Source organism: Pristiophorus japonicus, chromosome 15, assembly GCF_044704955.1.
Source record: "Pristiophorus japonicus isolate sPriJap1 chromosome 15, sPriJap1.hap1, whole genome shotgun sequence".
Lineage (NCBI taxonomy): Eukaryota > Metazoa > Chordata > Chondrichthyes > Pristiophoridae > Pristiophorus > Pristiophorus japonicus.
Window position 1 is genome coordinate 90,563,386 of NC_091991.1, and position 26,705 is coordinate 90,590,090.

Below are 26,705 nucleotides of genomic sequence, written 5' to 3' on the forward strand. Positions count from 1 at the left end.
TGCCTAGCTCCTCCAGGTCCTTTTGATGCACCAACACTACCTTATGTAGCATATGTTAGTTTTCCTAACATTCTTCCACAAAATAATGCCCAAATTTTCACTTATCTCAGGACTAGTTAGTCCTTCTTCCCCCACCTCCTACCAGCCCTTTAAATTTTACAGTAGAACTCTTTTATATTCACAGATTCATTCTTTCATCATAGTGAGCAATTTATCTGGGTCAATTTTACAATTTTTGCTCATAACTTGGAAAATTGTATTAACTTGAAATCGCCTCTTTTCCAAAGGAAATAATTGCAACTTTTTTTTAGCTTTTCTCATAAGTAAAATTCACGATACATAGAATCATTTTATTTCTTGGCCCTTTTCAAAGACATTATTATCATTCCTGTGATTAGGTGGCAATAATTGCACACACTACTCCAGATAGGGTCTGACCAGTGCTTCATACAATAATTCAGCCTCTTTAGATTTGATCTATATCCATCTGCTCATGTAACCTAATTGTTTTTTTCACTGTAGAAAGCATTGCTCACAGTTAGAATCATATAATCATACAATAAAGGTGGTCATTCGGCCCATTGTGCTTACGCCAGCTCTTTGAAAGAGCTATCCAATTAGCCACATTCTTTCCTCATAGTCCTGCAGATTTTTTATTTTTAAGTATTTATCCAATTCCCTTTTAAAAGTTACTACTGAATCTGCTTCCACCGCCCTTTCAGGCAGTGCATTCCAGATTATCACAACTTAGTGCGTAATAACATATCTCCTCATTTCCCCGCTGGTTCTTTCACCAACTTCCTTAAATCTGTGTTCTCTGATTTACCAACCCTCCTGCCAGTACAAACAGTTTATCCTTATTTACCTATCAAAACCCTTCATAATTTTGAACATCTCTGTTAAATCTCCCCTTAACCTTCTCTGCTCTAAGGAGAACAATCCCAGCTTCTCTAGTCTATCCACATAACCGAAGCCCCTCATCCCTGGTACCACTCCAGTAAATAAAATAACTTCCGTTAGAATCACAGAACATCTCCAGCATCCGAGAGGTCAGTCTTTGATCTCATTGGTCAATGCTAGATTTGAACCTGGGTACAAAAGTGAAAGAAAAGTATATTAACCCACTGTGACAGCCCAACTGAGGGCTCAGTTTTATTGATTTATCCACTAATGCCTAGATTGCTTTCCTGATCAGAATACTGTATCACTGTCCCATTTAAGACACAATGTTATTTTGTCCCTTGCTTTTTATAATAATTTCATGCTGATCCACATTGAATTGTATTTGCCCTGTTATCTAAAAGATCTATAATCCTGCTAAATCTAGTAGTAGCATTTGTTCCCAGTTATTTGTGTTGCCACCCATTTTGGTGGTATCTGAAAATCTGGAGATTATGTCCTTGAGCCATATTATTGTCAATATTTATAATGGGAAGATGCTAACATTGCCAGTCATGCTGTGGTCACAGGCCTGTGGCAAGCAGATGATGCTGTGCCACGAGTTGGCCAGGTCCATCCACCATTTTGTTTTTCCATCTGATTTTCATGTGATTTTAAAAATATTTTTAGGTGTTTTAGGCACGGCCCATTTCATAACCATATTAATGGCTGGGCTCAAGCTCGCCATCTAACATAACTACAACCTTCTCTCCATAATTTTTAGTCAGTTTTTGTGCTAAGAGTGTCCAACAATTTGAATTAAGCAATGTTGATAACGGTGAAAATTTAATTCTCAAAAAATGTTGAATAATTAGGGTGACTTTGAATTAAGAATAGACTGTAATACCACATCTAGCAAACATGTTCTATGCTTACAAGTGTCTTTTTTTTTAAACAGTAAATACATTAAAGTTCCTCAGTTCAGTCATCAAGATGAATACATCTTTTCTCTGAGATAATTCCAAACCTCTGATTTTCTTGTTGCAGATTGTGGTGCTGTGTTTTGCCATTGCATTGGGGAGTTTCAGTAACAGATTTGACCCATTTTCATCCTCTGTAACAAAAACAGTCCTACCTGTTCAGGATTCCACACAGGAGTCCTATGCAGCCACTGGTAAGTAAGAGACAACTAACCTGTAGAAGACATTGTAAGAGACTGTATATTTGCCATTTGATTTGTGATGGAGATGAATTTTCTTGATATCCTAAGTAGGAATTGATAGCGGCTTATGAGCAGTTCTCCTTTATAAGCTGGTATTTACTTAGAGGATCAGTGCTTTTGCTCACTAGTCGCTGGGGACTCAGCAAAGACCAGGGTTCAGTGCCTTTACTCACCAAATCATTGGGGACTCGTCTCTGATTACCTCCTTGTATCCCTCACCGCCCACATTCCTATACCCCCTTCCAACAAAACTTCTTGCTGCATCCATCCCTGGAAAAAACTCTTCCCCCACTGTATTTACAGCTGCACTTTCAAACTGCCTTAGAGCAGAGACGGTTAAGAGGAGATTTTATAGAGGTGGTTAGAAGTATGAAGGGTTTTGTTAGCATAGATAGTGAGAAACAGTTCCCAGCAAAACATTTACACTCTCCCATTTTTGCAGTTCCATTTGATATGGCTCCAAGATTTGTTTTCTCAAATCCAATAGGATTTGGGCATATCCTGGTGCTCAACTGGTTTAGCCATCTATCAACAGATCTGGCTGGACCACATCGAGTGCTATTGGGCCTCACTCTCCTCTGCAAAGACCACCCACTATTCCCAGATCATTCTAGAGAGCAAAGATAACCCCTGCATATTTTCTCAGCTATCAACGGTCTCATTAAACCCCTCCAACACCAAGTGCTTGTGGACTTCTTTGTCACTAAGATTGAGACCCTCATACCCTCTCTGCGTTCATCTCAGTCATGAGACCCACCTCCTGCTTCCACTAAACTGCTGACTACCCAACTTCTCTTTCTGGCTCCCATGCTAACTGATGTAGTAAAAGGTTCCCTCTCCTCAGGAACTGTTCCTCTCCCTTTCAAAGATTTGGTCAGCACCCCCTCCTCAAAAAACCCACCCATGACCCTTTGGGCGTTGCAAACTACCACCCAATCTCTAATATTCCTTTTCCTTTCCAAAGTTATTGAATATGTTGTCTCCACCCAAATCCGTGCTCATATTTTCTGCAACTCCCTGCTTGAATCTCTTTAATCAGGCACAGCCCCTGTCACAGCTCTGAACAAAGTCACAAATTACATCCTCTGTGACTGTGACCATAGTTTCTCCTTGACTTCTCAGAATCCTTTGACACGATCAACCACACCATCTTTCTCCAATGTCTCTCTTCCATTGTTCAGCTGAATGGGACTGCCCTTGGTTGTACTCTTACCTATCTGAATATAGCCAGAGCATCTCCAGCAATGTCTTCTCTTCCACCTCCAGAGTTCCTAATGGCCCACTCACCTTCCTCATATACATAAGAACATAAGAAATAGGAACAGGAGTAGGCCATACGGCCCCTCGAGCCTGCTCCACCATTCAAAAAGATCATGGCTGATCTGATCATGGATTCAGCTCCACTTCCCCACCCGCTCCCTATAACCCCTTATCCCCTTATCACTCAAGAAACTATCTGTCTTAATTTTATTCAATGTCCCAGCTTCCACAGCTCTCCAAGACAGCAAATTCCTCAGATTTACAACCCTCAGAGAAGAAATTACTCCTCATCTCTGTTTTAAATGGGCGGCCCCTTATTCTAAGATCATGCCCTCTAGTTCTAGTCTCCCCCATCAGTGGAAACATCCCCTCTGCATCCACCCTGTCAAGCCCCCTCATAATTTTATATGTTTTGATAAGATCACCTCTCATTCTTCTGAACTCCAATGAGCAGAGGCCCAACCTACTCAACCTTTCCTCATAAGTCAACTCCCTCATCCCCGGAATCAACCTAGTGAACCTTCTCTGAAAGGCCTCCAAAGCAAGTATATCCTTTCGTAAATATGGAAACTAAAACTGCACGCAGTATTCCAGATGTGGCCTCGCCAATACCCTGTACAACTGTAGCAAGACTTCCCTGCTTTTATACTCCATCCCCTTTGCAATAAAGGCCAAGATACCATTGGCCTTCCTGATCACTTGCTGTACCTGCATACTATCCTTTTGTGTTTCATGCACAAGTACCCCCAGATCCCGCTGTACTGCGGCACTTTGCAATCTTTCTCCATTTAAATAATAACTTGCTCTTTGATTTTTTTTCTGCCACAGTGCATAACCTCACACTTTCCAACATTATACTCCATCTGCCAAATTTTTGCCCACTCACTTAGTCTGTCTATGCCCTTTTGCAGATTTTTTTGTGTCCTCCTCACACATTGCTTTTCTTCCCATTTTTGTATCATCAGCAAACTTGACTACGTTACACTCAGTCCCTTTTTCCAAGTCGTTAATATAGATTGTAAATAGTTGGGGTCCCAGCACTGATCCTTGCGGCACCCCATCACTTACTGGTTGCCAACCAGAGAATGAACCATTTATCCCGACTCTTTGTTTTCTGTTAGTAAGCCAATCCTCTATCCATGCTATTATATTACCCACAACCGCGTGAACTTTTATTTTGTGCAGTAACCTTTTATGTGGCACCTTGTCAAATGCCTTCTGGAAGTCCAAATATACCACATCCACTGGTTTCCCTTTATCCAGCCTGTTCGTTACATCCTCAAAGAACTCCAGCAAATTTGTCAAACATGACTTCCCCTTCATAAATCCATGCTGACTCTGCCTGACTGAATTTTGCTTATCCAAATGTCCTGCTACTGCTTATTTAATAATGGACTCCAACATTTTCCCAGCCACAGATATTAGGCTAACTGGTCTATAGTTTCCTGCTTTATGTCTGCATCCTTTTTTAAATAGGGGCGTTACATTTGCAGTTTTCCAATCTGCTGGGACCTCTCCAGAATCCAGGGAATTTTGGTAAATTATAACTAATGCAATCACAATCCCTGCCGCTACTTCTCTTAAAACCTAGGATGCAAGCCATCAGATCCAGGGGATTTATCCGCCTTTAGTCCCATTATCTTGCTGAGTACCACCTCCTTAGTGATTGTGATTGTGTTAATTTCTTGCCTTCCCAAAGCCCCTTGACTATCCACTGTTGGAATATTGTTGGTGTCCTCTACCGTAAAGACTGATGCAAAATACTTGTTCAGAGTTTCTGCCATCTTCATGTTCCCCATTACTAGTTCCCCAGTCTCATCCTCTAAGGCACCAACATTTACTTTAGCCACTCTTTTCCTTTTTATATACCTATAGAAACTCTTGCTATCTGTTTTTATATTTTGTGCTAGTTTACTGTCATAGTCTATCTTCCCTTTCTTAATCATTTTTTTAGTTGTTCTTTGCTGGCTTTTAAAAGCCTCCCAATCTTCTGTCCTCCCAGTAGTTTTGGCCACTTTGTATGCCCTTGTTTTTAATTGAATACCTTCCTTTATTTCTTTAGTTAGCCACAGATGGCTATCTTTTCTCTCACATCCTTTCCTCCTCACTGGAATATATATTTTCTTGAGAGTTGTGAAATATCACCTTAAATGTACACCACTGTTCATCAACTGTCCTGCCCTTTGGTGACATCATCCTCAGACATGGGGTAAGCTTCACATATACGCTGAAGACACCAAGCACTACCTCTCCACTACCTGTCCTCATCTGTCCACTGTTTCTATGTTGTCAATTGTTGTCTGACATCCAGTCTTGGATGAGCCAACATTGGTGAGACTGAAACTATCATCTTCAAAACCTTATACCCTTGCCATAAATTCCATCCCCTGGCCACTGTTACAGGTTGAACCAGACTATTCACAGCCTGTAAGTCCTATTACATACTGAGTGAGCTTTCAACCCCATATCCCCTGCATCTCAAAGACCGTCTTCTTCCACCTCTGTAACTTTGCCCATTTCACCCCGCCTGCGCACATCTGCTGCTGAACCTCTCATCAATGTCTTTGCCACCGCCACATGCAACTTTTCCAATGCTCACCTGGCCGGTCTCACCACCTCCACCCTCTAAACTTCAGAATGGCAGGCAGTGACTAATGGAGTGCCGCAGGGTTCAGTGCTGGGACCCCAGCTCTTTACAATATACATCAATGATTTGGATGAAGGAATTGAGTGTAATATCTCCAAGTTTGCAGATGACACTAAGCTGGGTGGCAGTGTGAGCTGTGAGGAGGACACTAGGAGGTTGCAGGGTGACTTGGACAGGTTAGGTGAGTGGGCAAACGCATGGCAGATGCAGTATAATGTGGATAAATGTGAGGTTATCCACTTTGGGGGCAAAAACACAAAGACAGAATATTATCTGAATGGCGGCAGATTAGGAAAAGGGGAGGTGCAACGAGACCTGGGTGTCATGGTTCATCAGTCATTGAAAGTTGGCATACAGGTACAGCAGGCGGTGAAGAAGGCAAATGGTATGTTGGCCTTCATTCATAGCTGGGGTATTTGAGTACACGAGCAGGGAGGTCTTAACTGCAGTTGTACAGGGCCTTGGTGAGGCCTCACCTGGAATATTATGTTCAGTTTTGGTCTCCTAATCTGAGGAAGGACGTTCTTGCTATTGAGGGAGTGCAGCGAAGGTTCACCAGACTGATTCCCGGGATGGCAGGACTGACATATGAGGAGAGACTGGATCAACTGGGCCTTTATACATTGGAGTTTAGAAGGATGAGAGGGGATCTCATAGAAACGTATAAGATTCTGATGGGACGGGGCAGGTTAGATGCGACTAGAATGTTCCCGATATTGGGGAAGTCCAGAACCAGGGGACACAGTCTTAGGATAAGGGGTAGGCCATTTAGGACTGAGATGAGGAGAAACTTCTACACTCAGTGTTGTTAATCTGTGGAATTCCCTGCTGCAGAGAGTTGTTGATGTCAGTTCATTGGATGTTAGATATGGCCCTTACGGCAAAAGGGATAAAGAGGTATGGAGAGAAAGCAGGAAAGGGGTACTGAGGGAATGATCAGCCATGATCTTATTGAATGGTTGTGCAGGCTCGAAGGGCCGAGTGGCCTACTCCTGCACCTATTTTCTATGTTTCAGCTCATCCAAAACCCTGCACCATCCCACTCGCTTATCGGCCTCGGTCTCATTGAACTACTTTGGTCCCAACTCCTCATCCTTCTGATAAAACCCTTCATGGCTTTTCCCCTCTCTATCTATGTAACCTTTTCCAGACCTACACGACACCTTCCGAACTCTCCATTCCTATGACTCTTTTATACGCTGTAGAATTCCTTCTGTAAATCTCTCTGCTTCTCCACCTCCCTCTCCTTTTAAGACAGAGATACATATTTGGTTACAAGCAGGATCAAAGACTTTGAAGACAAGTACAGGCATGGATGATGAAGCACTTCAAGGAATAATAAACTTCATGTGCTGCTAGGTCCATGGAAATATCTAACATGTAATGCAGTTGCCTGTCATTGAATAGTGACAGATTACTGCAACAGCAACAACAGCTTGCATTTTTATAACTCTTTTAGTCTAGGATAAACTTCCCAAAGTAATCCGCCGAGCAAACAGGCAATGGATGAGAAGCCTTATTGGAGAGTTAAGAGAGGTGACCAAAAGCTTAGTCAAAGAGATGTGGTTGTCAGAAGGCTTCTTAAGGTGAGAAAGCGAGGTGCCAGGGTTTAGGGATTGAGTTTTAGAAAGTAGAGCCAAGGCAGCTGAAGGCTCTGGCACCATTGATGGAATAGAGGGAGAGGGGATTTACAGAAGGCTGGAGTCAGATTGCTTTGGTAGTGATGCAAGACTCGAGGAGGCTGCAGAGTAGAGTGAGGGTGAAGCCATGGAGGAATTTGTAGACAAGGGCGGGGATTTTAATTTCAACATGTTAGGGATCAGGTAACCAGTGTCTGTTGAGCCAGTATTAGCCAGGGAGGAAGGTGGTGAATACAACCTTTGGAATGAGTTTTGGATGAGCTGTAGTTTATGGCAGGCGAAGCATGGAACACCAGTAAGGAAGGGTGTTGGAGAACTTGAATCTACAGGTAATAAAAGTATTTAAGGGTTTAATCAGCAATGATGGTGATGTAGAAATAGAGGCGGGTGACCAGCTGTATTGGTGATGGACAGTAGATGAAATTTAAAGTTCAATTCTGGGTTGAACAGTATTGGGGAGCTTGTGCCTTATCTGAGTCAGCCTGAGATAGCAAATAGGGCAGGGAATGGAATCTGTGCTAAGCGTTTCTGGTGGGTGCTCAAGTCTTTAACCGTCTTGGCCCTAGTCTCTCGAACTAGCTCACGAAACCTCTCCACCTCTCTCTCTGCCTTAAAAAGCCTTCAGAAAATCCTATCTCTTTGACCAAGCTTTTGGAGCAACTTTGGTCTCATCCACAACAAAATATCTGACAGACAGACAGCACAAAGACTGTTGTGGGATCAAGGGAAGTGGTGCAAAGATTGAGCTGGGCGTTGTCATTGTACATGTGGAAACTGACGTCGTGACCTTGGATGATGTCACTAGGGCCAGCATGTAGATGAGGAAGAGCAGGGGATCAAGGATATAAACTTGGATTCTGGAGGTGACTGCAGAGAATCCATTTCTGGAGATGTGTTGGCAGCATTGGGATAGATTGTCTGTAACCTGCCGCTGCTATAATTGCCTTTATTCTTTGGAAAAAGTTAAACTTCCACATACAATGTTTTGTCTGCCATAGTGGATGTATGGAATAGACTCCGATCAAAAACAGCCAGCGCTATTTTGATCAAATCAATTTTCTTTTAAACGGGTGAATATCCAGTTAAGTACAGGGTTAAAAATTATAAGAATGGATATACAGATGATCAAATACTGAGAACTGGCTCCTGTATTACTGAGAGCATGAGTATAGATTGGGAAATTTAGATCAGGGCTGAATAATGTAGGTGCCAACTTACATTGATGTCCCTATTTCTGGGGACTGAGCAGAAATATCAGAGATATATCTTCACTAAATTGTTAGCTGTGATTGTTCACCTGAAAAGGTTAAATGATTGGGAGAGAGTACGTGTATGCAAATCATGGTCCGTTGGAAAATACAGGTTTGATGTGCCAAATAGCTTTATCTAGTTCCATATCTGTATTTTCTATTCTAGTTACTGTGATCTATAAAATGCCTCAGTTTTCTTTAGTGCTTTGTGATTTCTGATTCAAGATACCTTTCCGAAAGATTATCATGTTGCAATAATAAAGAGCACACAGCCCAAAACAGTGTTTAGCATCAGTTTGGATCAAACCTCAATGAGCTAACTTAACAATTGTGTTTAGGGCTGTGCTTTGAATATGTTGCTTTGATTTTCAGATGGCGTTTGATAAAATTCCAATGTTTGACATTTAAGAATGTTAAGACTGGTAAAATTGATAACAAATCAACCAGTTGTATTCAAAATTGGCTTAGCAATAGGAAGGAGCTTAAGAATGACAATCACTACATCTGGGAGGCAGTGACTTGCAGAGTTACACAAAGTTCAGTTGAGGGGCATTTGCTTGATCTTGTAATATTGGCCCAGAAATTGCGGTTGGAGGCTTCCCGTGGGCGGATGCCTCCGACCTGAAAGATTTCTATGAATTTACCTTGTGATCCTGGGCCTCTATGCAAAGGCCTGAGTAGAGGCCCATGTATCCCAGGGACTTGGGCACTTTGCACACCTCCCTGGGATCAGGTGGGCCGGCCTAACCAATCAAAATGAGGGTATTCCCATTCATATTTGTGATGAGCTCCGTATATACGGAATAACCATAAGTATGATTTGGAATACCCCCATAAACAAACAATTAAAATTAAAAAATTAAAAATTACACAATATTAATCAAAATGGTATTTAATTATTTAAAGCAAAAAATGTATTTTTTGAAAGATAAATTTACATATTTTAAAGGGTCTAAAAATAAACTTGCCTTATTTAACAGAATTTTAAATGTTTAAATTATTGAAAAAAATGTATTTTTCTGTCTTTTAAAAGTCTTAAGCTGATAAAAGCAGACCTTACTTTTACACTTGCTTTTATTAGTCATAAGAATTCAGGGCCATGATAACATTTGTTGATGTGGTCAGGTGAACAACATTCATAGATAAGGACCACTTAAACAGATAGACAAAGGAATGGAAGCTATTATTTAATATAATAATGTAAGATGATACAAAGTAGTACAGAAACAGCAAACGTGTACCTGAAGCTGCCCATCAGGAAAGGTAGAAAAGGAAAAGGATTGGGTGTAATTCTTGGAGGTCGAAATTCAGTATCTCCCCGTTTGGGGGCGGTAACCGAGGCGTGGCGAGACTTCCTGCGAGTCCCGCCTAGTTCGTGAAATTGGGGGTACCGCACCCGAGAGGAGGTGGAGCGCAAAGTCGGGTGCTGCACTTCCTCTCGGAGATGGAACCAGGGTGGTAAGCACACGAATTTTCCAGTGCTACGCAGCCTCTCCGCATAGCATGGCACGAATAGGGGGCCCTCCCCTTCCTTTAAAGGAGAGGGCAAGCTGCTAGCTCTGCAGTGGGGCGAGGGGCCCCATGACGCCAGCGGGGATGGGGGTGCCGTGGCTGCAGCTCGGGACAGAAACGGCACAGACCCCCACGAAATAGGCAACAGAAGTCGACCGGGGGGGGGGGGGAATAAAAATGGTGCCATACACCTCCCCTTTAACTTTGCCCCTGCAAGAGGAGTGCGGCCCAGTTCGCGACCCGCAAGGCTGATACTGACTTCGCCCACGGTGGCCTCACGGGACGCTACCTAATTTCCGCTGCAGGGCGAAAACGATCGCAGTGATGGTGCCATCGCAGCGGCCCGGAGCGCTAGCAGCTCAATTCCACGGGAGCCAGTAACACCCCTACTCCACCCCCTCCAACCCCCCAGGTGAGAAATGGTTTGTGTTCCGTTAGCACCCCAACAGGAGGCACAAGCAATGTTAATTTCTCCCCCTTGATCTTTTACTGAAAGTTTCCACCAACATGAAGCTCAATAAACTCTGGTGCACCTCAAGGGCATTTAATCATAGGTTGTGGACACCTTGGCCAGGATTTAATCATGGTGATGTGAAGCAGATAAATATTCTGGAGCTTTTGTTCAATAACCTTTGGAGTGCAGGCAGCATTCTTGCAAATGATTCGTGCAATTCAATCTGCTATAATCTGACTCCAATTGTAATGATCTTCAGTCTGGACTTTACTCCAGTATTGCAGTATTGTAGTTAGCTAATTGGGAGTGAATGCAACTGCTGTGATGGAGATTACAATGAAATTAATAAATTTAAATCAATTAATAACAACCAGGAGCACTTAATGTATTTTCAGCAATTCTGCAGAATTGCAAATACATTGAGGTCGCTGATGGACCAAAGTGGTATATATATGATTGATATTGAAATCAATATTATTTTCTGTATACAGAAAAATGCTCTCTAACTCGTATAATTTTTGTGAACTTAATGATGATAAAATCATGCACTTTCTGATCATCAGATTCTCTATCTGAGTTACATGCTGTGCAAGCTACAGATGGCTACAGTCCATTATGGGGCAACTCGCTTCCAACAATGAGTTAGACTCAGTGACTTGGGAATTTAGACAACTAGTAAAATGAGTTAAAGGTGCACTGACTATGGTGCTGTCTGACATGGAGTGATTTCTCCAGCAACTTCACACTGTTAAGGAGTCATTAAGTACATCTATTAAGTTGCTGTACTTTTCACTCCACTGCTTTATGGTTGTAGCTGGTTTTTCATATCATCTGAGATATCGAGGTTATTCAATGACTATCCCATTAAAATTTTCAGTTTATTACTACTACCCAGATTGGTTCTGCAATTTCCCCTTCTGGTACTATATTCACTGTTTGATAGCTGTTACCCATGAGAGGGTGCGTAGATGGGCAACAAAGATGATTTTGAGTTATGAAAAAAAGCTAACAAAGTTTGGCTTCTTTGGTCACCTAGTCTCCTTTTTTCACACAATGTTCTCCTGGCCTACCACCCTCCATAAACATCAGTTCATCCAAAACTGCTGCCCACAACCTATCTCGCACCAAGTCCCACTGAACAGCCGCCTTGTTGGCCTACCTTGGCTCCTGGTCCCCCAACATCTCAAATTTAAAATTCTCCCCATCACTGTAACAACCTCCAGCACTACAACACTCCAAAAACACTGTTCCTCCGACTCTGGCCTCTTGTGTATCCCTGACTCTCTCTGCCACACATTGGTAGCCGTGCCTTCAGCCAGCTAGGCTGTACATCCTGCAATTCTCTCCCTAAACCCTTCCACATATCCACATCACTCTCTTCCTTTAAGATCCACCTTAAAACCCACCTCTTTGACCTCTTATTCACCTTTCCTATTATCTCCTTCTTTGACTCAGAATCCATTTTGTCTGATTATGCATCTGGGAAGTGCTTTGAGACACTTTTCTACATTAAAGGATCTATATAGATTCATATTGTTGACCCAAATTGAAGCTTTAAGGATTAAAGATTATATAGAGAATTAATAGCCTTTAATCCCACAAATTGTTCACTATGGTTAATGGTTCAAATGCCAAGGGACACGAGGTCATAATTAGGAAGCAAGAAGAATAAGTGAGTTGTGGAATACGTTACCGAATGATCAATGAAATGGACATTATTAATGGGCTCGAGAGACAACTAGATATGTTTCTAGAGAGAGATGGGTTTAAAGGCAATAGCGAGGTGATGGTGGTGTTCTTGTGTTAGATCATCATTGTACAACTAGCTGAACAGATCAAGCTTAAATGCAGCATTCAACAACCCGTTAGCGCCACTTCTTATTCATCTGCTTGCAGCTGCATTTCTGTTCTGCCAGTAATAGCGGTATGGGTTAGACATGGTATCCCTTGGGACAATCCCTTGGGAGCACCTATATATAAGGAGGCCTCACAGGCTGGAAAGGCACTCTGAGATCTGTAATAAAGGACTATGGTCACACCTTAAAAAAAAAATAGCGGTATGGCTATAGATGTGTATCACTAATATTCATTCAATCCGCCTGTGCCTTGCATTAGTCCAGAAACTGTTCTTGCTTCTTGCTGTACTCATTTAAACTGTTTATTATATTTCCATTCCTTTCTTTACTCTGAACATAATTTCCTCCTTTTTGTTTTAATTCCTTAACCTTCACATTAACCAGTATTGATCTGTATCTTTAACCTTACTACAGTAGAGTACCAAATTTGGTTTAGATAAAGAGAGAATTTTCATTTCCAGTTGAATCCCAATTATGTTTTCATGTTCTGAAGCAACATTTATTTACCCCCATGTGTTGGCATGCAGACTATTCTCCCTGTACAAATTTCACCTACGTCAAAATGTTCAACAGTTAACAGAAAAATAATTTCCTTCTGTAAACAGCATATTCTCCATTGCAGTCAATTATTCTTTCCGTTCTCCGCGGGGAATTAAGGGCAGATTGAAGAGAGATCGCACTGCAAACAACCCACACAGTGCCATCTTTGTACCTTTTAACTTCAGACTTTTATATTACTTTGACCATAAATGGTCATACCCACCATTTGTCAGTAAATGCACCTCAATAGTGTCACAGGCACTGCTGTGCCAATGGTGTTTACTAGTAAATGTCCAGTAACCATGTCCAGGCCATTGCTCTCAACTGATGCCGCTTACTGATAAGTGCGCAGTAAATTTGTGATTCACTTTGTTTTTTGAATTAGTTATATTTACCTTTGTCAAATCAGTAATATTATTTCAGCAGATAGCTCCAGTTCCCAGAGAGCAGCATCAACCTAGAGCATTGTTTTTTTTTTTAATTTCTTGTGTAGGACCTCTTGCAAATAATGGCTCAATCCAGGGATCACCTGTGTAATGTATTTGCTTCATGGGTTTTTTGCTCAACACATTACTATAAGGAGCTAGTTGGTTTTTAGCAAAGGTTTAGCAATCACACTACACATTACCAGTTCATCCACCAGGCTCACAACCACCTGCCTCATCGTGGATCCCCCCAACCCAACTGGCTGGGGTTTTATTGAGTCTTGTGAATATCACGTGACTGGCTCAGCCACTCCCAACTCAACAGCTCGACAAACCTGTGAGCATCCTCACCGTTATACTCTGCAAATATTAATGGACTCGTGGGCACCCACTATCTCAACTTCCAAAAGACCATGTTAACTGCCAAAAGGAAAACGGCTATCATTTCAGAAAATGTTTTTTATATGTGGGTGCAGTGCCCCGGATCCGGAAATTTGAGACCATTCCGGATTTTGCGTTTTGCCGGATTTTGGAATGTCTTTCTGACGTCACGAATCCGGAAACACCCGAGCCCAGGATCGGGTATTTCTGGATTTCGGAACATCAGCAGGGGGGTGTTCGCTGGGTGATGAGGGCGTCGTGGGTGGTGGTTGCCGGGTGATGAGGTCTTCGACTGCAGCCCCGACGCCAAACAAGTGTTCGGGTGGGGCCCCGCCGCCGGGGAAGAGTTCGGTCGGGCCCTACCACCGAAGAGCTGGTCGGGCGGCCCCATCGCAGAGGAGTTTTGGGCAGGCCGGCGAGGAGGCCTCGAGGTAAGGGCAGTGGCGGCAAGGCCCAAGATCAGGCGAGGCGAGGGGCGGTGAGGCGAGGCCCGAGGTCAGACAGAGGCGAGGGATGGTGAGGCGAGGCCCGAGGTCGGACAGCGGCGAGGCGAGGGACGCTGAGGTCGGGCAGTGGCGAGACCGCGAGGTCGGCAGGTCCGGATTCCGCAACATTTTACAGATTCAGGACGACCCTGCCACCAATCGGTCCAGATTCTGGAACATTCCAGATTCCGGAACTCCGGATTTTGGATGCTCAACCTGTACGAAGTCAACTTATGCAGAGAAATCCAGAATGCACAATTTAGAATGCCACTTAGTATGCCCTGAACTCATATAGACAGAAATCTGATAACCTTGTGTGAAAACCTTTGACTACTGGTTTTCTGTAATCAACATCAGGTATTTTGTCAGTATAATTAATGTAATAAGCTATCCTGCGAGACAGTCTGAGTTACCATTTAATTTATTAAGGAGACTGTTGTCAGATTTATGTGGTATTGTGGTGAAGGGCATAAATGTAGCTTTAAATTCTGGTCACTTTTCTTCCCACAGTTCGCTCAAGACATTTATTATTTTATGAAGAGCACCCTGGCTTTGAAGACGAGTTCAGTTCTGTGATGTCGACAGATGCCTGGGATAAATTAGCAGAATCTGTTAGAGAGAGAGCGCGACTGGCACAGTTCCTCACAGCCAGGGGTTCAGCACAGAAGCAGCAGGCACAGGAAGCAGTCACACACATGGAGCAACCAGCAGAAGAATATATAATAGCAAATGAAACAAGAACAGAGAATTCAGTCCTGATAGAGCTCCAGTCACAACGGTACGACTCATATTCCGACTTTATTATTAAAAATTACCCAATTCCTTTAAACATGGTAAATGTTGGGGGGGGGGGGGGGGGGTAAGAAAAATCAGTCATGTATTTTAGTAAGCATGTATTGATTTTTTTTAATGTTTTACTATGTAAGGTAAGTGAAACCTAAAGCACTGATGTGTAAATCTGAGAAATAGCAAAAATATTCACATCCACATTATGTAATCTTCTGTTTCTCAGTATTGCAGTAGTTCAGTGTCCTTCTCCTGCCAGTAGAGGGTATCACTCTGGAAACATGGGGTGGGGGCAGGGTGCAAAATAAAAATCTGTATGTATTGAACTGTTTCTCAAACGTCTCAAAGTGCTCGGCAAAAAATACATTACTTTTATTGTGTTCCTAACACAGATGAGACTGCGCACAGGGTGGTTAAGGTAACAGTGACCTCAGTCTTTATTAAGACACTCCAGAGTGAGGAACAGGCTTTAGGGGCTGGCTTTTATACAGTGCTCCCAAGGGATGCTGGGATCCCTTGGGACTTCAGGGGATGCACTCCCTGGTGACGGAACATGGGAGCGCATGCTTTACAGATACACATCACTCCCCGCCCCCCCCCAAAGTCAAAGTGAAAACTATTTACAAGGTGAGGCGGTCGGAAGCCTTTCTTTCCCTGGTGGACCACCTCGGTACAAATGTTTGTTCTGGTGTGTTGGCTGTGCCCTCGCTGGGCTGGCGTGTTGTTGGCCCTGCAGGGCTGCTAGGTGAGCCTGGCCTTGCTGGGCTGTTGGGCGTGATGGGTTCGATTTCCTGGTCCAGAGTGGTGTCGTTGTTCCTTTGGGTGTGTATTGTGGGCTCGAAAAAGGTGGTGTCTGCTGTGGGTTGTTCAGGGCAGTCTGTGAACCGCAGCCTCGTTTGGTCCAGGTGCTTTCTGCAAATTTGTCCATTGTCCAGTTTGACTACAAACACCCTATTCCCTTCTTTAGCTATCACCGTGCCCGCGATCCACTTGGAACCATGTCCATAGTTTAGCACATACACAGGGTCATTCAGATCAATTTCCCATGACACAATGGCGCGACCATCATTTACATTTTGTTGCTGCCGCCTGCTCTCTACCTGATCATGCAGGTTGGGGTGAACCAGCGAGAGTCTGGTTTTAAGTGTTCTTTTCATGTGTAGCTCAGCCGGGGGCACCCCTGTGAGCGAGTGGGGTCTCGTGCGGTAGCTGAGCAGTACTCAGGACAGGCGGGTTTGGAGTGAGCCTTCTGTGACTCGTTTGAGGCTCTGTTTGATTGATTGTACTGCCCGCTCTGCCTGCCCATTGGAGGCTGGTTTAAACGGGGCCGAGGTGACATGTTTGCTCCCATTGCGGGTCATGAATTCTTTAAATTCGGCACTGGTAAAACATGGCCCATTGTCACTGACCAGTATGTCAGGCAGGCCGTGGGTGGCAAACATGGCCCTCAGGCTTTCAATGTGGTGGTGCTTCCCGACATTATTTCACATTCAATCCATTTTGAAAAAGCATCCACCATCACCAGGAACATTTTACTGAGAAACGGGCCCGCATAGTCGACATGGATCCTCGACCATGGTCTGGAGGGCCAGGACCACAAACTTAGTAGTGCCTCTCTGGGCGCGTTGCTCAACTGAGCACACACGCTGCATTGCCATACACAGGACTCTAAGTCAGAGTCGATACCGGGCCACCACATGTGGGATCTGGCTATTGCTTTCACCATTACTATAGCCGGATGTGTGCTGTGGAAATCCGAGATGAACGTCTCCCTGCACTTTTTGGGTAGCACTACACGGTTACCCCACAACAGGCAGTCTGCCTGAATGGACAGCTCATCCTTTCGCCGCTGAAACGGCTTGATTAGCTTTTGCATTTCAACGGGGATGTTGGCCCAGCTGCCATGCAGTACAGAGTTTTTTACTAGGGGCAGCAGAGGATCTTGGCTGGTCAGGTCCTAATCTGGCGGGCCGTGACAGGTGATTTATCATTTTCAAACGCTTCCATGACCATCAACAAGTCTGTGGGCTGCGCCACCATCAAGAAGTTTGCAGGCTGTGCCATTTCCACCCCCGTGGTGAGCAATGGTAGCTGACAGAGAGCATCCGCACAGTTCTTGATGCCTGGCCTGTGGCGGATGGTATAGTTATATGCTGATAGCGCGAGTGCCCACCTTTTGTATGCGGGCTGAGGCATTAGTATTTAACCCCTTGTTCTCAGCGAACAGGGATATGAGGGGCTTGTGATCGGTTTCCAGCTCAAATTTGAGGCCAAACAGGTACTGATGCATTTTCTTTACCCCGAACACACATGCTAATGCCTCTTTCTCAATCATGCTGTAGGCTCTCTCGGCCTTAGACAAGCTCCTGGAGGCAAAGGCGACAGGTTGCAACTTCCCCGCAACGTTAGCTTGTTGTAATACACACCCGACTCCGTACGACGATGCATCACATGCTAGCACAAGTCTTTTACACGGGTTATACAATACAAGCATAAAATGTTTCTGACTTTCTCAAAAGCAATTACTTGCCTGACTCAAAAAGGGAAGGAAATTTGTTAAGAACCTGGGTACATGAGGCCTCATCGACGTGTGATAGCGCTCGGATGTCATCCCAGTTCCAGCGGATTTTGCCCAGCCAGCTCCTTCCAAGCAGTGTGGGGCCATCGCCTGGGACAATCCAGAGTGGCAGTTCGTGCACCGTGCCCTCGTAGGTGACCTTGACCATGGCACTGCCCAGGACAGTGATAAGCTCTTTGGTGTACGTTCTCAGTTTCGTGTGGATGGGGATTAGGGCTGGTCTGAGTGCCTTGTTGCACCACAGTCTCTCAAACATCTTTTTACTCATGATGGATTGGCTAGCCCCAGTGTCTAGTTCCATGGCTATCGGTAAGCCATTCAATTTTACATTTAGCATTATAGGTGGACATTTCGTCAAATGTGTGCACCCCATGTACTTCAGCACCTGCCTCCTCTCTCTCAGGCTCAAAATTGCTTTGAATCACCATGGACCAATCTTCCTCTGCCACGTGGTGGTTAGCAGGTTTTGCAGAGCTAGCAGCTCACCTGCAAGCTCGTTGGGGGTGCCCCATTGTTCCACAGCTCTTGCAAACATACCCGTTGAAGTGGCATGAATAGGCTGAATGGAAGCCTCCAAAACGCCAACAAGGTGCGAATTGCCTTGTATTCATCCTTTGTTGCGGACTCTGAGTCATCTGGGTCACCTGAGGCCTGCTGGCAGTTGCAGACTCGTGGTTTCTGCCCTCTACATTTCTGCTCGCAAACACAGTTCTAGTTCATTTGTGAACATTGCTAGCATTTGTGTGCTGAGAGATTTGTTTGGTGTTATCACTGGTGGACATAAACGCCTGTGCTATCGGACTGGCCTTGCTGAGGGTCGGTGTCGCTACAGTCAAAAGTTTTCGTAGGATGGTCTCGTGGCCAGTGCCCAGTATAAAAAAGTCTCTGAGCATTTGCTCCAAGTAGCCATCAAACTCACATTATCCTGCAAGTCGCTTAGCTCGGCGATGTAGCTCGCCACTTCCTGACCTTCAGATTGCTGGCACATGTAGATCCGATACCTCGCCATAAGCACGCTCTCCCTCGGGTTAAGATGCTCCCGAACCAGTGTACACAGCTCCTCATACGACTTATCTGTGGGTTTCACCGGAGCCAGAAGATTCTTCATGAGGCTGTAGGTCGGTGCCCCGCAGACTGTGAGGAGGACCGCTCTCCTTTTTACAATGCTTCCTTCTCCGTCCATATCGTTGGCTACAAAGTACTGGTCTAGCCGATCGACATAGGCTTCCCAGTCCTCACCCTTCGAGAACTTCTCCAGGATGCCCACAGTTTGCTGCATCTTTGCGTTGGGTTCGTATACTCGTCGGCAGTTATTGTGTTCCTAACACAGATGAGACTGCTCACAGGGAGATTAAAGTAACAGTGACCTCAGTCTTTATTAAGACACTCCAGAGTGAGGAACAGGCCTTAGGGGCTGGCTTATATACAATGCTCCCAAGGGATGCTGGGATCCCTTGGGACTTCAGGGGATGCGCTCCCTGGTGGCGGAACATGGGAGCGCATGCTTTACAGATACACAACAGCTTTGAAGTGCAGTGAATATTGTCATGTCGGCAAACATGCAGCCATTTTGTGCACAGCAAGATCCCAGAAACTGCAATGAGATGAATGGCAGGTAAATTTTTTTGGCGGTGTAAGTCAAGGGAAGAATGTCGTCCAGGGCTTTGGGCAACGCTCTGCTCTTTGAAGAGTCCCATGGGATCTCCACTTAAACCAGCAGAACAGTGTAACATCCCATTTAAAGGATGGCATTTCTGGCAAGACAGCACTCTCTCATTACTGCAATGGATTGTCAGCACAGATTCTGTGCTCCAGTCCTACAATGGGACTCAGACTCTCAACTTTCAGACTCCAAGGTGGCTGTGGTGTTGACTGAACCAAGCTGATATTCTAATAGCATCTGGTGACGGGAGCTATAACTGTGAACAAGTTTTCTGAAAGCTGGATCCAGTGGGATTGGCAACCTATCAAAGGTTATTGTCTGCCTGGTGTGATGCTTCCTTTACCATTCTCTTGAATTGTCTGCACAGTTAACTTGAGTCAAGTTTATATCCCATTTTCTAATGTACAGAACACCAAATAATTTCCAATTTGTTTGCCATTTATCTAAAGCTAAGTCAGTCTGTCACTCAGAATCTGTGTCCATATCAGCCCCCTGACCTGCAGCAGTTCAGTCCATGCATGGCCAATCCCAGTCCCAGTTGTAAATGATGAGAGGACTGACATCTCTGCTGCCAGCAGACTGATGATGGGATCACAAAGTTGCTTTTCCTGGGTAGTGATTGCAAAATCTAATTTTGCTGAGCCTTTTCTGACAATGCATCTCTTGCCCAACTGACATTCTTTTTTCTGTTCTACTTGTTCTTTGACCAGATGGTAACTCTTTATTTCTGATGTTTGTGATTTTTTTTATATATGTATGTGTTAATTTGTGCTTTTGCATCTTGCTTTGCCTTCAGGAGCCTCCCCAGTGTAGGGATTAATGGAACCACCATTGAAATTGACAGGAGAGTCAACACAACATCATAAAGACCCATAAGGTGGCTTTTATCCTGATGTACAATGAAAGCAGTCTCTTTGTATAATACCCCGCTCGGACTGGCCATCAACAGCCATCCAGGAGAAAGGAATCAGATACTTTTGCATTATTTCCTGTACTTCTTTATCACAAACGTACTTACTGAATATTAATTTATATAAATTAATAACTATATGTATTGGAAACTTGAGTTACAAAACACAAGTCTTTGTTCCTGCATTGATTGCTCTTTAAACTGTGCAGGCTAGTTGCATCAAGCCATTTACTTTAAGCGTGTGAAGGGGGTGGATCTCACTGTGGGCTATGCTTCCAGGTTTCAGAACCAGCAAATTGTTCTCATCCCAGCTGAGTGGAATCACTTGGGATAATGCCCCTTTAACAGATTCACGCCCTGAGAAGTTGGTTCACCTCCATCTTCCTCTGCCTGTGGTTTCACAATCTTGATCCCTCAGTTGCCTTTCTCCAGCGTTGGGCAGCAGGGGTAACCTGTTGTCTTCGACAGCTGACACCGTTTCAGTGACCTTTCAGTTTTGTTACTATGTAGTTTTAGTCTCTTAGTTCTTGGGTCGTAGCACATAATTTTTTACAAAGTTTTTGCATTTGTATTTTAGTAACGATCTGAAAACAAGTCTGCACTGCATTCAGTTGATGTTATTTCAGTTCTAGCCTTCGCCAACCTGAGTTTTATTGTACATTTTTACTGTGGCTTTAATATTTCTATGCCTCATTGGTCCTTCAAAGCTCACTGGCTCCTACTGGGCAAAGATTGAAGCTACAATTCAGCAGAGCAGAGGAAGGTCACCGACACCTGTAATAACTTTTATTAAACGCGACAGTGTTCTTCAGTGACTTCCCCAAAGAATGACTGCAATCCCTATGCTGTATATTCTATCAAAACCGGCACAGACACAATGGGCCAAATGGCTTCTATGCTGTAAAGTTATATGGCTCATTCCTGTCATTAGATGTCACTAGCGTGTTTATACACACTTTCGAGCAACATCAGTTAGTTTTTCTCACGTCTGCAACACTATGGAATTGAATCCTTAAAAAATGCCAGCACATAATCCAAGCTAACATTAATTATATCTGTTTGTTCTGTTGTGTTATTTTGTAAGTTGTGTTATTGAAGGGGTGAATCCAGGTATTTTAAAACCATCAGCCATTTTCTTGATAAAATGGAGACAGAAGATTAAGAAACAGAATTTGGTGCTGCTCCAAGTCTTCTACCTAAAGAAATGTGGCCAGTAAGCGGGGTCAGTCACCACCGCTTAAGTGGAAATGAACTTCATAAAAAGAGAAAGGAGGAGAGTATTTTTAGTTATTCAATTCTAATTTGCATTAGGGTCCAGTTGATGTGATTCAGGAGACAAAAATTGTCAATGAATTCACATTTTTCTCTTCCAACCTAATTTGCAGAATACAGATGTCTGACCTTTCTTTACAGCTACCGCAGATGAATGGTTAATAAGAGTACTACAAATGTAGAAAAGCATCGCTAGTAAAGTTTAACCATCTCAATTTTTTTTAGCTAAGTGTCTGACCTGCAGAAACCTATCCCCATGCTGACAGTCTCTAATATAATATACTGAAAAATCCACCTAGTTAGAATTGCTGTTTGTCTGATATGGAGGGCGGTCTCTCTCTCTCTCTCTCTCTCTCTCCATAAGGATACACAGCACCCAACTAAGTCCAGCAAACCTAGTGCAGCTTGGCAAGGACCAATGCTCAGGAATCCCCAATATGTTTAGGGGTACTGCTGGAGTTCAATCAGCTAAAACCAGATAGCTTACCAGCAAAGAGAATTGGTAATCTTCACACTGTGTCTATCTAGGGCCATACTGTACATCATGGCATTGGATTGCAGGGTTGCAGTGGGAAGAATTTTGTTCCTAGTGAGCTGGCTATTCCTCCAGATTCCATTGGTGAGCCAGATTGTCTGGTTAATCATCAGCAGTATCCTGCAGACCTGTGTGGCTCAATTACTTGATTACCAAGTATGTTGTAGAAGGTTGACTTACTTTTGATCTTGCATGAGCAGGCATGTCACCTTGGAGCCACCTTGATCCCAAAGAGACCCCGCTTGCATTTTAATAATTATGCATCAGTGCAATTTTTGTAAGTGGGATTTGCACTTTTTAGTCCTGTATCTGTCTGACCAGAAATCTTACTTTGATTATCAAACCCTCAGCGTTGATACCTGCATAAGACAAAGCTTGGAATAATTTACTCCAAGTTTTACAGCAAGCTTCAGAAGTCTTGCTTTTCGGTACATATTTTCATGGGCTATTCTACAGATGTATTTGTATTTTCCTTGTTTAAAAATCATCTTAACCAGCAGAAATTGTTAGTTATTCACCAGTTAAATCTCCGTCCTCTTTCATTAAGACTTCTGGTCTTGACTGAGATCATTCCATTGGTCAGCTCCTTCCTTCTGTATTTGACCTGCCTGCATTTGAGTTGAACCAAAACAAAATGGATAATAGTTTTGACCTCCGTGACAGTGTTGGTGGGGGGTGGGGGGGACATGTTTGGGTAGAGTCTTTATTCTGTTGCCATTGGGGGACTGCCTGAACTCTAAATCCTGATGAGCACTAATGGGAACACATTCTGCTTAGTACACCATGAGGATATAATGAGAGAGCTGTAGAAGTATTGACCAGTAAAACTTTATTTACAGTTACTGCTTTTCAGAGATTTGAGTCCAGTAGGAGAGCTTTGCAGTACACTTACCCAATCACATACAATCTAGGCATGTTTGTTTTAGTTCTGGCTGGGGGTAAATCTGAAATATTGATTCCTGGTACCCACTTTTTCTTCCATCTATTGATAATCTGGACTCTCTCTCTCCTCAAATGGAGCTCAAGACACTTAGTTTTCTCTTGTGAGAAAGGAAAAAGATAAATACTGCTCCTATATCTGAGGTGGCTCTTTAAGCTCCTCGCTCACATTCCTTGACAACACACAAGAGCTGGTAATCTTGCTTATCTTTCTGTTTTATCAACACTGCTATGGTTTACTATTATATTCTTATTAGTGCAGGAAAGTGGAGTTGAGGTAGAAGATCAATCATAATCTTATTGAATAGCGGAGCAGGCTCGAGAGGCCGAATTTCTTGTGGTCTGTGCTGCTCTGAACATTTCTCTCTTGTTTTTCATAAGCTGTAAATATGCCACCCTACAGGCTCCCTCCACCCTACAGCCTTACTGTGTTGAATTCATTACTGATCACACTGCTGCACACTAACTCACTCCTTCACAGGGTCTCAAATCTGTGAAACTCCTTACCTTTTCTATAATCTGGAGGCTTTTAAAACATCTGACTTGATTTCCCTAATCTTCCTTCTACTCCTTTTGGCCTTCATGTTGTCCCGCTCTACTAGGTAAGGAGTGGATACGTGACACAGAACCAATACATCACCACCCAAATGGTTAGCAACGTATTAAAACGGTTTTGAATCAGCCCCCATGTCTATCGGTGAAGAGAGGAATACTTGACTGCATGCCCAAAAACACACAAGTCTGTTGATACTTCTTCACCTTTATAAATTTACAAACAAAAATACTTAGTCCAGAAAGCCTACCTGTTAAAATTGTTTGGAGTGATTGACAATACAGGTTTTAACAGTAAAGTTTTAAAGTAATGATTCTTTTCAATGTATAATTGAAATTAAGGTTGGATAGGGCGCTCATTCAGATTGTTAGGACTGATTAGAGATCAAAGCTACAGTATATTGCAATTGTTTTATCGCAAGTTTTTGACATTATGCAGCTTGTACTTAAATTGTATGCAACTGACAGTTTAAAAAAATGTTTTTAGTACATACAAGTGTACTACTCGCAAAGTAGTTTTTACAAACAAAATCCCAAATGCAAGGATGAAATGTTAAGATCCTTGGAAGATAATTAGGCCTTCAAAGGAGACATCAGAGGAATGTCTAGAATTGTTTACTGAAATATTACTCTTTCCCCCGGAGCCTCTCACGAATGAATTTAAAAGCCGGTACTTGATTCTGAAAGTGTCCAATGTGTACAAACGCCTGTGTTTGCTATGTTTAGCCGCATCTTAAATGTGTTTGTGTAGATCTCCTCTGTATTTCTAGTTCTTTTAGAACGGTTCCGACTTCACTAGAAACAACAAGCACAGAAAACCTCAACAAACTCACTTTCAGTATCGCTTCTGCTAGCAGCCAAAGCAGTCTTATCCCCAAATTCATAAGCCAGCAAACGAGTAGGTGAGCAATTTACTTCCGTATTTAAATATATAAAACAAAAACTGGACCTGCATAGTGGATCAGCCAACAAATGAAGGAGAACGAGGATGACAGACCCACTGTATGGCCGGAATTTTCAGAGGCAAGAACGGGTGGGTTGGAGGTGTGGGGGGGACATGAACCCCGAATCCAACCCGCCCACTTTCACCTTTCACGCGGGCAGGACGGGTGGGGGGCTGCCAAGAGGCGGGTTGGCAATTCACATACAATGAGACCTGCAGCCTCTACTTTAACCTACTTTGCAGGTTTTACTGCAGAGGGCTGGGGATCCCGGGGCTCGGGATTCCCAGTGGCTGCAACAAGGCAGCCTCAGCCTTGGGGAGCAATACTTGTGGGCCTCCCGGCCCCTCCCCCTAGCATCAGCCTGGCCCACACAGGAGTTCGTGTTGGGACCCATTCCCAGGACTGAAACCCCCTCCGGGATCATGATTCTGCCCCGGAGATCGGGTCCCCTCCCACCCACCCAGAGGATCAGACCCCCCTCACCCCCACCATCCTGAGCCCAGCACTTACCTTGTCCTGTGGCGGCCTCCTCCATGTTCTCCACATGACTGGGAGAAAGCCTGTCAATCAGGTTGACTTCTGGACAGGGAACCTGCCACTGACATCATCCGCTGACGTTAAAACTCCACAGAGTGCCGGAAAGCCTAACCTTCCAAGTTTCCCACCATCTCCCGAGTCCCCCTGCACCGTGCAGGTGAGACCCGGCCAAATCCAGCCCTATTTACCATTATTTTCTGTTTTGATTTCCGGTTTCCAGCATTTTTTTAAATAATTTTTATCTTTTAAATAATTATGTGCTGCACACTGCTGTCATAATTATACAACTAACCCTTCCTCCCAAGTACCATTTTGACACATTTGCAGGGATTGAAGGAACACCTTCTCCGCACAAAGTCTCTAAAAAGTTAAAAAAGCATAACATTTATAAGCAGTGATGTTCTTTACAAGGAGAATTTCCTGAGAACACAAATTCATTAACAGTCATCAGACCCATGAAGTGAGTGCACTACATTGTACAACTAAAGTACTCCTTATTGAGAGAGTTAAAATGATTGGTTTGTTTCGTTCAGTCAGCACACTATTCCCAGTATAGGCTGCTGGCCTGTTCTATAACATCCCAGCTCTTTGACCTTCCATCCACACTTTCCAGGTGTCCTGATGGAAATATTTCTTAACAATTTTCAGTGTTTGTTCATAGTATCCCCAAAGAGTGCAATTTGATCAGAACTGATATGATACACAAATAATCAAGTTGGTTATGTGCAGTAACACTGTTGTAACTCACCAGAGCTATTTGCCTCCAAATCCAAAACTACAATGTCATTCCCATTCATTTTATATGCAAAGACTTTGTCGACTATGATCCTGATCTAATGTACATGTTGTTGGATGTAAGACCAGTGGGAATTTCCAGCCTGGTTGTGATGGTTTAAAATGTCAGGGGAATGTTTAGTGGCAATCTCAAAGTGGACCAGTATTGTATTCCCCATATTGTCTAACTGGCCGAACACATGTATAATTTTAATGTCCCATTTTTGTATGTCTCTTGATATGATGTATGTGGAATGGTTACCAGAATGCATCAGCATGAATCTGTCTTTCTGGAGTAGAAAAGTTTATATTTTATTCTATACGGAAACTATAAATTGTATGTTATGCTTCTTTCCATTGCAAATAAATATTTTCCTTAGTAAAATAAACACTTTATAAGACATTGCTTACCTTCATTTGTTCAACTTCCATATTGTTGTTACATATCAGGAAAACATTCACCACTGGGGGGAAGAGAGCCTAACTCTCAGCACTGCCGATACTGAAAAAAGACACGGGAAAAACAACAGGCAGGCGTTTAAGAGCTAATAGAAAACAAATCAAGGAGGGAGACAGATGGAAAAGGGAGAAGAGAAAGTAGGATATGAGACAAAAATAAGACCGGTAAGAGAAAGAAAGGGAAACATAGAAGGGAAAGGAAACA

General features: G+C 43.4%; 1 protein-coding gene across 3 annotated transcripts in view; it reads left to right on the forward strand.

The window, feature by feature from the left end:
• The window catches only part of creb3l2 (cAMP responsive element binding protein 3-like 2), a 161,279-nt gene extending 134,849 nt beyond the window's left edge, over positions 1-26,430 (forward strand). For all 3 annotated transcript variants that reach the window (XM_070900697.1, XM_070900698.1, XM_070900699.1), the window contains exons 10-12: positions 1,927-2,053; positions 15,062-15,329; positions 20,375-26,430. In XM_070900697.1, the coding sequence (XP_070756798.1) occupies positions 1,927-2,053; positions 15,062-15,329; positions 20,375-20,444 (465 nt within the window). In that variant the 3' untranslated portion in view covers positions 20,445-26,430. The remainder of the gene's footprint in view (positions 1-1,926; positions 2,054-15,061; positions 15,330-20,374) is intronic.
• Positions 26,431-26,705: the final 275 nt, after the last annotated feature.